Source organism: Sorex fumeus, unplaced genomic scaffold (assembly GCF_029834395.1).
Source record: "Sorex fumeus unplaced genomic scaffold, SorFum_2.1 ptg000003l, whole genome shotgun sequence".
In the NCBI taxonomy this organism is placed as follows: Eukaryota; Metazoa; Chordata; class Mammalia; order Eulipotyphla; family Soricidae; genus Sorex; species Sorex fumeus.
In genome coordinates this window covers 19179789-19192946 of record NW_026606060.1, presented here as the reverse complement: position 1 = coordinate 19192946, position 13158 = coordinate 19179789, and the positions used below count along the sequence as shown (strand labels likewise).

The window sequence follows — 13158 nt, the reverse complement described above, 5'->3', positions numbered from 1 at the left end:
CAAGTAAATAGAAGAACAATGGGATGACAGTGATGACAGTTTTTTTTTTTCTTGGGAGGGGTATACCTGACAAATTATCAGGGCTTCTCCCTGGCTCTGTGCTCAGGGATCACTCCTGGGGGAATGTACAGTCCAAGATGGCTTCCAGGCCTCCTGCATGCGAAGCTTGTGCTCCAGCCCCTTGAGCTATTTCTCTCACCCTGTTCTTCCTTTCAGAAGAAGGAAACTGTGAATAATATATAGTACCTCCCTTAACACTTGAAGAGCCCAAGTTTGTGCACATGTAAATGTGTGTTGAAAGCAGTACAGGGGAACTGTTTGAGTTAATCCATGAGTTAACCAGGGATGCTTTTGTAACTTGGGATTATGGGGTTGGTTTTGCATTTGCTGTGGTGTTGGAATGTTTTACCACCATCACATATACACCACTGGGAAAATATTTCCAGTACATCAGTATGTCCAGTATTTCCAAGAGGAGCTCTTAGGCACTTGCTCTCCAGGTCATCCAAGGCCAAAGAACAGACCCCAGCACCCCTTCTCTCAACCCCGTTTCGGGTCAGTTGCCTTCATCATCTTAGTAGGTAGCTCTTCTCTCTGACTTTCATCTGCACTGGGAGAAATGACCGTCTCGGCTGATGCCGCCTCCAGCCGAGGGAAAGAATCTTGATGACATACTTCTGTATGCTTGTGTCATCCTGCCTGTACCCAAACCCCTACAGGCCTGCTGGAGTTGAGTCCTCGGGAGTGGACACAGGACTTCTGGGCCCTCCTCAGTCTTCCCAAGGCCCTGGGGCTGGACTTGAAGTTTCAGTCAGTGTAGATGATTTCATTTCTCTCTTGTTGATTGTCTTCAGGGTCACACCCTATGCTGCTCAGGACCAGCAGTGCCATGCTGGACCAGCGAGGGTGCAGGGGCCTCATGTAGTGTCAGGATGGAACCAAAGGCCTTGGACATGTCAGGCTTGTGCTTTGATACTTGTGCTACATCCCCAACCCCAGTTTCACTTAAGTTTTCAGAAAGTATAAAATAATAAACATACAGGATGATGTAAAATTGAAACAGTACACTGAAATGTAAAATAGCACACTAAAAGTAAAGAGTACATTTTGTCTTCCCCTGGGCCTTTGGTTCCTCTCCCTAGAGATATTGCTGTTAAAAGAAATGCATTCTTTTTGGGGAGATGGAGGGTAGGGGCACACCCTACAGTGCTCAAGGCTTCCTCCTGCCTCAGTGCTCAGGGATCACTTCTAGTGGGGCTCTGGGAACCATATGGGATGCCGGAGATTGAACTAAGGTTGGCAACATGCAAGGCAAGCACCATACCTACTTTATTATCTCTCCATCCCCCTCTCAGAGTTCTAAACTGTGTATGTGTATTGCCTCTGAGGGAAAATGCTTCTTACATAATAAAAGAGCTGCAGTGTGGCAGATTCTCATGGGATTGCCTCTACCTTGGGTCAGTGCCTGTGCTTGCCAGATTCATTTGTTTTCCCCCTGGGACTGGCAAATACTTGTTTTCAAGACAAATTTGCTCCAGTATAAGCACCAGTGTGTTCCAGTGTGGGAGAATCATGCGTTCTTCTCCTCCAGGCTCTTCTTTTCTCTGGCTGTGAAATTTTAAACAATTTAGACATGAGCTTATCCTCTCGCTGTGGAGGGAATGTTCATTCAGGAAGAGCCTGCCTGCAGCAGTGGCAGCCAACTATGAGACCTTGATGAGGGAAGGAGTGGGACCTAGTGTCTGACGGTTGGGGAGGTGAGGGGAGCAGGGGACAGGTAAGGGGTCCTGAAATGAACAGGATTTTCACTAGACTTTCTTTCTGAAGAGGATGCCTTGGAAGAGTTATATTTCTGATCTTTCCAGACGAGCACAGTTCTGGTTTACCTCAGAATCATGTTTTCAGGCTACCCAGGATTCGTTTTATTTGGGACCAGTTTGACACATCCAAGGAAAGATAGAGTGTCTTCTCTTTGCTGATCCCTAGAAATAGGAGATACTGCAGGCCACACAGGGCCCTAAGCAGATCAAGAAGAAAGGGGTGGGAAGGTGGGCAAGAGTCTATCTACACTGTGGTTTCTGTGGAAAGCACCCCCAAGGCAAGGTGAGCGGGTTTCAGACAGCCTAGCCTGAATCATTTCCATAGGCCCCGCTTGACTATGGGGGCTGTATCTGTGGTCTGGTAACTGGCCTGGGATACTTAGAGCCAGTGGCTGGTGAGGAGAATGTGAGTGTGAAAGCTCTGTGAAGGAGCTGTTGAGAGTGTGGGGGTCATGAGCTCTGGTTGGCCTGTCCAAGGTTTGCTATCTAGGGCATTGTTTCCTGTCTTCAGAAATCGGCAGGCTCTCCGAAGTAAACGTGGCCCCAAGATGTCATTGCACCCCTCCCCCATATAGAAAATGGAAAGGCGTTGTTAAAGTGTGCATTAGGAGTGCAGACGTGGTATGGATGGAGCAAGCCCTCTGCTCAAGGCGAATGCGGCTGAAGTTCCGAGAATGCCCTACTGGCAAGCCCTGTGCTCTGGGACTGCATCCAGAGATGGGGCTGGCTGACTGGAATGTGCAAAGGGACCGCACAGAGACCTTTTCATGACATAGGTCGTGGGTTGCTGTTCTATATTATTTGTGAAGATCAGTTCATCTCTGGCTACTTACCCTCTGTTTCAAGAATTCCAAAATCATGTCTGTACTTCCCAGTAGACTGGAAGCTCCAAGGGGGTGGGGATTTGGTATCCTGGCTCAACATTGAATCAGTGATCAGCCAATATAGGGGCTGGTACATGTGTGTGGCCTGAACCGTGTGCAGGACCTCAAGCTCCAGAATTGATGCTATCTGCATCCTAAATACCTTCCCCCCTTTCTATTCGTTTATTTTTTGTGTGGGGAGATAAAAATTTGGTTTATTTGTTTTGATGCTTAGCACTTTCCTATAGGTGAGGCATGTACTTTACCACCAAGTCGCATCTTTTTAAAAATTTTTTATTTTATTTTATTATTTTATTTATTGAATCACCGTGAGAACAGTTGCAAAGTTTTCAGGTTTAAGTCTGGTCATACAATGATCAAACATCCATCCCTTCACCAGTGCACATTTTTCACCACCAAGAACCCCAGTATACCCTCCATCCCACCCCTCCCCCTGCCTGTGTGGCAGATAATTTCTACTTTACTCTCTCTCCACTTTGATTACATTCAGTATTTTGACAAAAGACCCACCATTATTATTTCAAATTTTCCCCCACAATCAGACCAGCCGAAAAGGCATCATTAGATAGTTTGTTTTCTATTGCTAATTATGAAGAGCATATGATGTTGATAGCAGCCATGCGATTTTGGAATTCTGATATGTTAGTAATTAAGTCTGGAAGGATTTCTGCCAAAAGCTGCTGGGTTCCAAGATTGGTTTGTGTGCCTCTAGGATCATGGCCGTTAAGGAGCATGATAAGTAGTTGGAGGAGCCATTCGTGAGCAGCAACTCAGGATCCCCACCAAGTCACATCTTGTTCTGAACTCTTTTGATACCCTGAAGTCAAGATCTGTCTGGCTGCTATTGACCTGAGCTGGGTGCACAGCACCCTCGTTCCCAGCATGAGTTTGACTCCTGTCCCTGCCTCTTCCGGAGCCAAGAGGACAGGCAGGAGAAGGAGGCTTCTCAGTGAAGAGCTTTGCTCTCCTCTGCTCTGCAGTGAATTGTCCAGGTGCCTTCTGGGCCACAAGTGAAGGAAGTAGGACTGGGTGGTTGCTGTGACTTTCTGAACCTGCAGGCCACGGTGGGAGCCCCATCTTGAATGAGTGTAGCCCCACGGGAAGCATTGCCAGGCATGACCCCGGGTGAACCTTGGGGAGAGCCTGGCTTCTGGTTGGATTTGACCACAAAAGAAACAGGAGCCAGCTTTCCCAAGAGGCCTTGTACCTGTGCTGTGTGTGCGCACTCTCCTGTGTAAGCAAGAGAAAGAAAGGGGAGAGGAGAGGAGAGGAGAGGTGAGAAAGAGAGAGAGAGAGAGAGAGAGAGAGAGAGAGAGAGAGAGAGAGAAAAGGAGAGAGAGAAGGGGGGAAATCTCCTGCTCTGCCCCTCATCATCATGCCTCTGAGGACTAATGAAGCCTGTCTTTTCTCCTCCCCCCTCTAGGTTTCCTTTCTATTATGAACTAAAGATAGCATTTGTAGCCTGGCTGCTGTCCCCCTACACAAAAGGCTCCAGTCTCCTGTATAGGAAGTTTGTACATCCCACACTGTCTTCAAAAGAAAAGGTAATTGGTGCTGTGCTGCATTTCCTTCCTTAAACAAGTTGCTCGAGGATGTGAGGGCGATCTGGCTGCGACATCTGTCACCCCATTGATCGCCAGGGTTGATTCTGCTGATCTGGCTGGCTAGACGGATGTCCCCTTCCTCCTTCACCGCTCCATGTGCGTCCCTCCCGAAGCTGCGTGCTCGGTCAGAGAGGACGGCCTTCCCCCAGTAGAGACGGACCGGTCTTCGGTCTTCGGTCGAGGGTATACGAGTAGCTGCACTCCCCTGCTAGAACCTCCAAACAAGCTCTCCAAACAAGTTAAAAAAAAAAAAACTTAAAAAGTGATCCATGGGGCTGGCATGATAGTACAGCGGGGAGGGTGTTTGCCTTGTACACGGCTGACCCGGGTTCCATCCCTGGCGTCCCATATAGTCCCCTAAGCACCGCCAGGAGTAATTCCTGAGTGCAGAACCAGGAGTAATCCCTGAGCATTGCTTGGGTGTGGCCAAAAAAAAAAAAAGCGATCCATGAAAAGATCAGGTTATTTTCTTTTGGAAGCCCCTCAAAACAAAACAAACAAACAAACAAACAAACAAAAAACAACAACCAGAAAATTTTACATAGGTAGGAAAAGTGAAGCATAGAGAGATGAAATGACTTGAACCAAGTCTACTACTTTCATGAGTGAGACTAGAATATTGTAGATTCCTTGTACAACATTTGCTTCCTTGTTCAATGATAAAATGTATGCTGTCAACAAACTACTGCTGTTGTGGTGATTATCAGTCCATAAGTCGTAATGATTATCGATCAGTATGATAACAGTTACAGCAAATAACGAGAAGTCATTGTAATTTTTGTCTTTCACCTTTAAAGTAGTTCACAAGCATCTGTGAAATGAACTTTTTTTGTCTCATGTGAGAGTTAAGAGAAAATAAGCCTGGGAGAAATTAAGGAAAGGGTCAATAATAAAAATTCAAGTAAGAATTATAATATGTATCTTTTGAAGATAAAATTAATTTTTAGATCTTTAAAAATGTCACTGTATAAAATTATATTTTTGTTTAGCATCTTTATTCAAACTGTTTCACCAGTTTTGTTCTCAGTAATTGTTTCTCTCAATGAATTGTTTATTTTATTTTTTTTGACCTACCATACAATAGAAACAAGCTAATTAAAATGAATAGTTGCTGGGACCAGAAAGATAGTACAGCAGGTAAGGCACTTGCCTTGCACACAGCCAGTCTGGGTTTGATTCCTAGCACCCTAGACCTCTGAGCTGCCAAAAATGATCCCTGAGCAGAGAGCCAGGAGTAAGCCCTGAGCACAGATGGTGTGGCCCCCAAACCAAAATTAATAACTAAAATAAAATGAACAGTTGCTTTGATTTTACAAATTTGATGACCTTTTGTGCCTGCCAGTCCATTAACCTGTTTTTTAAAATAAATTTTTAATGTATCCCCAAATCCTTAAACAAAAATAAATCAGATCATAATTTCATTCTGAGAACTTTAACATGAATGAATAAAATCAATTTCTGCTATTTTCATGATGATCCAGACCACCACCATGTGAAAGGAGCTTAGTTCCTTCTTTTGACGTATTATCTTAAATGCCTATGGATGGAATTATTTGGGTCCAACATTGTATAACTCATTAATTATATGCCTTTTTAAACTCAGGAGCACTCTAGGTTCTCCTGAAAGTTGGAGACTCTAGTGTTTCCCACAGTGAAAAAATCACCCCCTGGGGGACACTAGGCCAAGTTGGGGGTGATGGTGCTGATAGGGGCTGATTGGGGTGGTTCCCTTAAAGAAGGCAGATGAAGCGCAATTAGTAACTTTTGTTTATTTTTAAATAAGAGGTTTCAGGGCTGGAGTGACAGTACAGCGGGTAGGGCAATTGCCTTGCATGTGGACAACCTGGGTTCCATCCCTGGCCCCCGTATGGTCCCCTGAGCTCACTGGGAGTAATTCCTGAGTGAAGAAGCCAGGAGTAACCCCTGACCACTGCACCCCCCCACCCCAAAAAAAAGGGGCAAGAGTGGTGAACCAGATAACTCTGGGAACCTCTGCTCAGCAGAATGATCTCATATGCTGCTCGCTGTGCTACCTGCCTTAGGGCCATCACTGTTCCATCCAGAAGACAAAACTGTGTCAAGGCTCAGCACTGACCACAGCCTGGCCCCCAGCTTGTGACAGGTGTGGGCTTAGATGCTGGGCTCTTGGGGATATTTTCCTAGTTCCCTCATTGTCTGATGGGATGGCCATGTGTGGAAGGGCAGGAGGGTCTCAATTCAGGCACTCTGGAGCCTCCCTAGAAGAACAGAGGACTTTAGAAATGCTTTCAGGGTCAGGAAATTTGTTTTGAGGGCCGAAGTGATAGTACAACGAGTAGGGTGTTTGTCTTGCATGTGGCTGACCTGGGTTCAAACCTTGGCATCCCATAGGGTCCCCCAAGCACCACCAGGAGTGATTCCTGAGCATCATGCCGGGTATGACCCCAAAATCAAAAAAGCAAAAAAACCCCAAACAAACAAAAATCCTGCTTTTTCTCTAAAATTCTTTTTTCTCGCTTTTCTGGGGAGGATTTGATGAAGATAGGCTATGGCCTCGTGGACCATGCCCAGTGATGTGCAGGGTGCCAGGCATGGAGTGCACCTGGGGCAGTTGCTGGCAAAGCCTGACTGCTGTACTGTCTCCCAGCACCCACCTGCACCCCCTGCAGATTTTCTTTTCTACCCCCCACATCTCTTCTCACCCTTTTTTTCTCTACATACACACACCCAGAATCTCTGTGAGAATCAGTGATGGAGCAGGCAGCCAAGCCCAGCACTCAGGAGGGAGGAAGAAGAGAGATTTCATCGACTCTTGCAGTTCACTGTGCCTCTCTTTTCCATTTGACAGGAAATCGACGATTGCCTAGTCCAAGCAAAAGACAAAAGTTATGATGCCCTGGTGCACTTCGGAAAGCGGGGCTTGAACGTGGCGGCCACAGCAGCGGTGATGGCTGCTTCCAAGGTACTAACTTGGCTGGTCTCTGAGCTGTGACTGCATGAGCATTTGGTCCCCGCAGGCTGCCCTGGTGATCGGCCATGCAGCTTGTACTGGTGAAAGCCTGATCAGTGGTTCCTTTATGGGCGCTTCACTTCCTGTCTCTGAGGGTGGTTTGAGTCCTTTGTTTCCTGGAGTACCTTTGGAAATTGGTGGGGAAACATCCAGTGATTCTTGCTTCAGAAAATTTGGGACACAAAGACACACACACGCATATATACACACACGTAATTTATATACTTTTAAGAGGTTCCCAGAAGCCTTGAATCTCATCTACAGGTACCAGGATAAGAAACTCTAAATGACTTTGACCTAAAGCCTATGGGTAAGGGGTAAGAGAGGAGGGAGGGAACACTTTTCTGCAACTTCCCAGGTGAGAGACTGGCTGTGGAGAGGTGTCCCTGTGTTCATGTATCTCACTAGACCCAAAAGAAGGTGCCCAAGTTCCAGAGAAGGTTGGTGGGTGCAGACAGCGGGGAGGTGGTGCCAGCCAGATGTGGGGTATGAGACAGAGCAAGGGCTGGTGACATACAGTGCATTAGTCCCCATTCTTTTATAGCCCACACCTCTTCTCAAGTCCTGGGTTTCCACCTGCTGCTTCTCATATCGGCATCTCATCCTCATGTCACTATCTTCCAGTGTGCTCGGTCTCAAGCAGGGACCCTGGGAGACATTTACAGATTCGATGTGTCCTGTTGACAAACGCTTCTCTGAACCCCAATATAGAGCTGGGAGGGAAGCCAGTGTTTGGTGGATCTGTTGTATTAGCAGCGGGAGACGCTTAGTTTGGACAGGGATGTGAGAATTGGAGAAATGTGGCTGGAGCCCTCTCAGGGTTTGAAGAGGGTTGATAGAAATCTTGGTGCTCTGTGGATTTCATGTGGCAGGAAGGAGGGTGCTGACAGCCAACAGGGGCTACGTGGCTGGTTTGGCTTTTCTGTGCCTCTGAAATGCGAAGATATTTCTGGGAGAAAAACCCAAGATTGTGTGTTTATTTAAAAAACAAAAAAACAAAACCTCCTCTAGGCTAGCAGACAGAGCTTGAGCGAGGAAGATAAGGAGCAAATAGGAGGAATTCCTGTTTCAGAGAAGGACCGGCTCCTACCACTCTTACTTCCACTGTTACTCAGTAGATCCAAAAGAAGGTGCCCAGGTCCCAGAGAAAGTGGGTGGGTGCAGACAGTTAGGACTGGGTGCAGACAGCAGCCTGTAACTTGCTCTCTGCAGCTGCTGCATGCGGGGACCCCACCCCCTAAGATACCAGGAACAATGTCTTTGCAGAGGAAATTCTGCTTTGGTACCTCAAGGAGATACATCAGGGTTTTGAAAGAGCAGTGATGTCTGGGAGCCTTCTGTTGAAGATGCACGTTTAGGTGGGCTAGGGTGGGGGTGGGGGTGCTCCTCCTGGAGATACTCAGCCAGCCGAGCTGGTGGCTGGGAGATCACCTGGGCCACACTGGAGGTTCTCAAGGGACCATGTGGTGGTGTTGGGGATCAAATTGGAGTTGGCTACAGACAAGGCATAGGCCTTACTGTACTCTCTCTCTCTCTCTCTCTCTCTCTCTCTCTCTCTCTCTCTCTCTTTCTCTCTCTTTTTCTCTCTCTCTGCCACCTAGAATTTTCTTTGTAAGCTGCAGGAGAGGAGAACTCAGAATTGCTAAGCTCTGAATTCCTTAGGCCACCTTTGCAGTACAGAACTGCAGAAGCCTTCTCTGCACCCCTCCCCCAAACCTCCGTCCCTCTGCCTCTAGTGCCTGAGCCCTCAGACTTTCCTCAGCCCTGTCACAGGACATCAGTGGGGATTATTACAACATAGCCTGGTCAGCTGCATGTCTGGAAGTGTGTTCTCTCAGTTGTCCTCTTCCAGGTCTGCCTCCAGCTGGAGCTGCAGAATCCTGATGCCAGTGTGGCCCGCCCCATGCGCTCCTCAGACTCCTCAGGAGGCCCGTGAGCCTGAGCCTCCTGCCAGGCGACCCCTCACATTGGAACATGCCTCAGGAAATCACTGAGACGCTTTCTCTGGAGGAACACCATGAGGGGTGCCTGCTTCCTGCTGAATTTGGTTTCTGATGAGAGAATTTTCTGCCTTGGTGAGGGCTCTGCCTTGCCTTTCTGAGTATCTTGAGAGAGAAAACACATCTCTTCCAAAAATAATGCCCTCTATTTTTGAATCAGATGTGTACTTTAAAAAAGAAAAGTGAAATCCCATCTGGCTGCGAGTAACTCTGTGGTTTCCATAGCAATGGTAGATCCCACCAGCAGGAGCAGAGAAAGATGACGCATCAGTGAGGCCGAATCCGGCTTTCATGTCCAAACCACCTAGGAAGCTGTTTCCCTTCTAATAGCTCCTCAGATGTGCTGGATGTGACTCGCAGGCGCACAGATCTCTATTTTTAACACGTTCCCCAGATGACTTTTAACCAGCCAGCTCCAATACAGGTCATTGTTGGAGGCCCCATTCTGAGCCAGAGGCACCCCGGTAATTGCGGGGAACACGCCCACCCTCTTTTCCATTCCTGGAGTGCAGATTCAGCTTCAAGAGGTTTTAGCTTGAGAATGAGAGACAGTGTACGCCCAGGCATGTGGGCATATGGACCTCTGCATCTAGGTGGCATTTCCCCAGCATGGTTAAAGGATATGGTGAGGGCTGGAGCGATAACACAGTGGGTAGGGCGTTTTCCTTGCACGTGGATGACCCGGGTTCGATTCCCAGCATCCCATATGGTCTGCTGAGCACCGCCAGAAGTAATTCCTGAATGCATGAGCCAGGAGTAACCCCTGTGCATCATTGAGTGTGACCCAAAAAGCAATAAATAAAATAAAGGATGTGGTGATAATACAGATTTTTTTTTAAATTTTGTTTTTTTTTTGGATCACTCCTGGCAATGCTCAGGACTTATTCCTGGCTCTGCACTCAGGAATCAGTCCTGGTGGTGCTTGGGGGACGATATTGCAAGGGATTGAACCTGGGTTGTCTGTGTGCAAGGCAAGCGCCCTACCCAGTGTTCTATCTCTCTAACCCCAAGAACACAGATCCTTCTATCTGTTAGGTTGTACCTGAAAGTACAGTGCACCCAGCTGAATCCTGAACAGATTGTGTTACCCCAGACAAATAGGACAACTTCAGGGATCACCCTGCCAAGTTACCCAGGCTAGAGGAATCCTATAATTTTGTGTTCAGAGAACACTCCTGCAAGTGGAAGGGTGCTCCTGCAGCTCCTCCGAGCAAAACAGGCTTTGTGTGTCCCCACTCAGAACCCACTTCTCTTCCCTTGGACCCTGTGCTCTCCTCCCAAAACCATCAGCCCTCATCAGACAAGTCGGTCTAGACATCTAGACATCTGCATTGATCTAAATGGATGGCCAAAGAGCGAGCGAGATGCTTGCTTCTCACTTCAGGGCCAGAGCTTGTGCAGGGTGAAGGCACGTGCCTTGTATAAGACCAACCCAGGTTTGATCCTTAGAACAACACATGGTCCTTTGAGACCCTGCCGGGAGAGGTCCCTGAGCACCAAGCCAGGAGTAAGTCCTGACCACTGCTGGCTGTGGCCTGTCCCCCAACCACCTGTTAATTTATTTCTTTAGAGACACTAGTTCAGACACTGTAGATTGAATTAGCTGACAGGTAAGGCATCTCCCCCACTCATTTTTCATCTTTTGAAAACTCTCTTGAAAGAAACTTCAGAGCTTCAGTGAAAGGTCTCTTAGGTAACTTTTAATAAATTCTGTTTTCCCCTCTCTTAGGATAATGAACCTTCTTTCCTCTTCCCTGACCCTAATGAAAAATGAATGTTTGTAGGGCTGAGGTGCGAGTCAGCAGTAGTGGCCTTACCCTGTATGTAATAGGGCCTGGATTTGTTTTCTCGCACTGACAAAAAGGAAAAAGAAAAAAGATATTTAGATATTTGCAGGGGTTTTAACCTCATTGTGGAGTGTGAGTAAACTTTGAAAACCACATCTCTATACAAGTTAATTAATAATATTAATTTATTGCTGAAGAACTTGAAAATCTAAAACAATAAAATGCCTAGGGCCTTTTCTTCCCAGGCCTTTTTGCCCATTCCACTCCAGCCTTTGATCTGCCACCAGGAAGGTGTTAAGGCAGCTTTTCTTCCCATGAAAACTGCATTGTCGCCTTCGGGGGCTTCACTCTAGCACCTTCTAAGTGGTCTTCATTTACCAACTGCCTCCTTACCTAGAGAGACGTCTTCTCTCTCTCTTTCTCTCTCTCATTTTTGGGCCACACTTGTCTGTGCTCAGGGCTTACCCCTGGCTCTGTGCTCAAGGGACCACTCCTTGCTCTGTGCTCAAAGATCATTCCTGATGGGCTCAGGGGACCATTTGGGATGCTGGGGATCAAACCCAGGTGAGCCTGGTGCAAAGTAAGTGCCTTACCTGCTGTACTATCTCTCTGGCCCCAGAAAGTAGCTTTTTAATCAGTAATTTCACCAAAAGGGGAAAAAATTAGGCTCCAGGGCTTTTTTAAAGGCTACAATTGGAAATCTCTCACTCTTTTTTTTTTTTTAATCACTGTAGAAATTCATTTATGAAACAGAACACTTTGTCCCATGCAAGAGGAACCATGCATAGTACAGAACAAGAGTGGGTTCTCAGTTTTAGGCTGAGCATATGGCCTGAGTGCCAGGTGCATTGACTTGAATGGTGAGGCTCTGGATTCCGTCCTTGAACCTGGGTGACTCTGCCAGCTGCTGTGCCACACAAAGGATTCAGGTGGGGGAGGGAAAGGGAGAAGGGAAACCATAATTTTAGAGATGTGAGGTATTAAAACCAACTTATTTCCCTTAAAATTTGGACCATGTGCCACATCTTTGTCATCTGCCCCATTGTCAGATTTAGGAAACTAGCCTTGCTTTATTTCTTTTGTAATTTTTTAAAAAATTGTCTCATTATTTAAAAATAGTGTTTTGGTGCCCTGGGGCCCCTGTTTCTACAATAGCTCCAGTAATGCCAGTATTATCAGTGAGGGTTGCCTGTGTAATCCACTTCTCTAATACAGGATGCTTCTTCCTTGTGAGTGGGTGGTTTCTCCCTTGAATCTTAGCATTTCCTGATAAATTATTTGCTTCAGGAAATGAGGAGCACTAGATTCTTTCCTGTTTATTGCTTAGAAGAAAAAAAAAAAACAGGCTCATGGGGCCAGATAGTAGGGCACTTGCCTTATATGTGATCAACTTGGGTTCAATCCCTGGTTCCCTATATAGTCCCCTGAGCCCACTGGGAGTGATTCCTGAGAACAGATCCAGCCATGAAAAAGTTCTGAGCACAATCTGGTGTGCTGTCCCCCCAAAATAAAAGAAAAAAGAAGCTCAATACTAAATAAAAGCCTACTTCATTCACTTACTGATGTGGGCAGGCACACCCACGGGTGCTCAGAGGTCATTCCTGGCTTCGTGCTCAAGGATGACACTTGGCAGTACTTGGGGGACCATATATGGTACTGGGGATTGAACCAGGGTCAGCCACATGTAAGGTAAATGCCTTACCTCCTGTACTATCCAGTTCTAATTTTTTGTTTTTTGCATCATGTCTGATGGTGCTCAGGGGCTACTCCTAATTCTGTGCTTGGAGGATCAGGTAATGTTGAGGATCAAATCGGAGTGAAAAGTGTGCAAGGCAAGTGCCTTAGCCTCTACACTGTCTTTCAAGCCCAACAATGCCTACTTTAATGTTTACACTTATTAAACCTTGTTGGTTGATCTAAAGAATAAATTTTGAGGGGCTGGAGTGATAGCACAGTGGATAGGGCGTTTGCCTTGCACGTGGCTGAACTGGGTTCGATTCCCAGCATCCCATATGGTCCTTTTAGCACCGCCAGGGGTAACTCCTGAGTGCAGAGCCAGGAGTAACCCCTGTGC

General features: G+C 46.8%; 1 protein-coding gene across 2 annotated transcripts in view; it reads left to right on the top strand.

Moving 5' to 3' along the window:
- REEP1 (receptor accessory protein 1) overlaps positions 1-13158 on the top strand; it is a 121616-nt gene that overhangs the window by 74368 nt on the left and 34090 nt on the right. For both annotated transcript variants that reach the window (XM_056116416.1, XM_056116423.1), the window contains exons 4-5: positions 4128-4248; positions 7136-7249. In XM_056116416.1, the coding sequence (XP_055972391.1) occupies positions 4128-4248; positions 7136-7249 (235 nt within the window). The remainder of the gene's footprint in view (positions 1-4127; positions 4249-7135; positions 7250-13158) is intronic.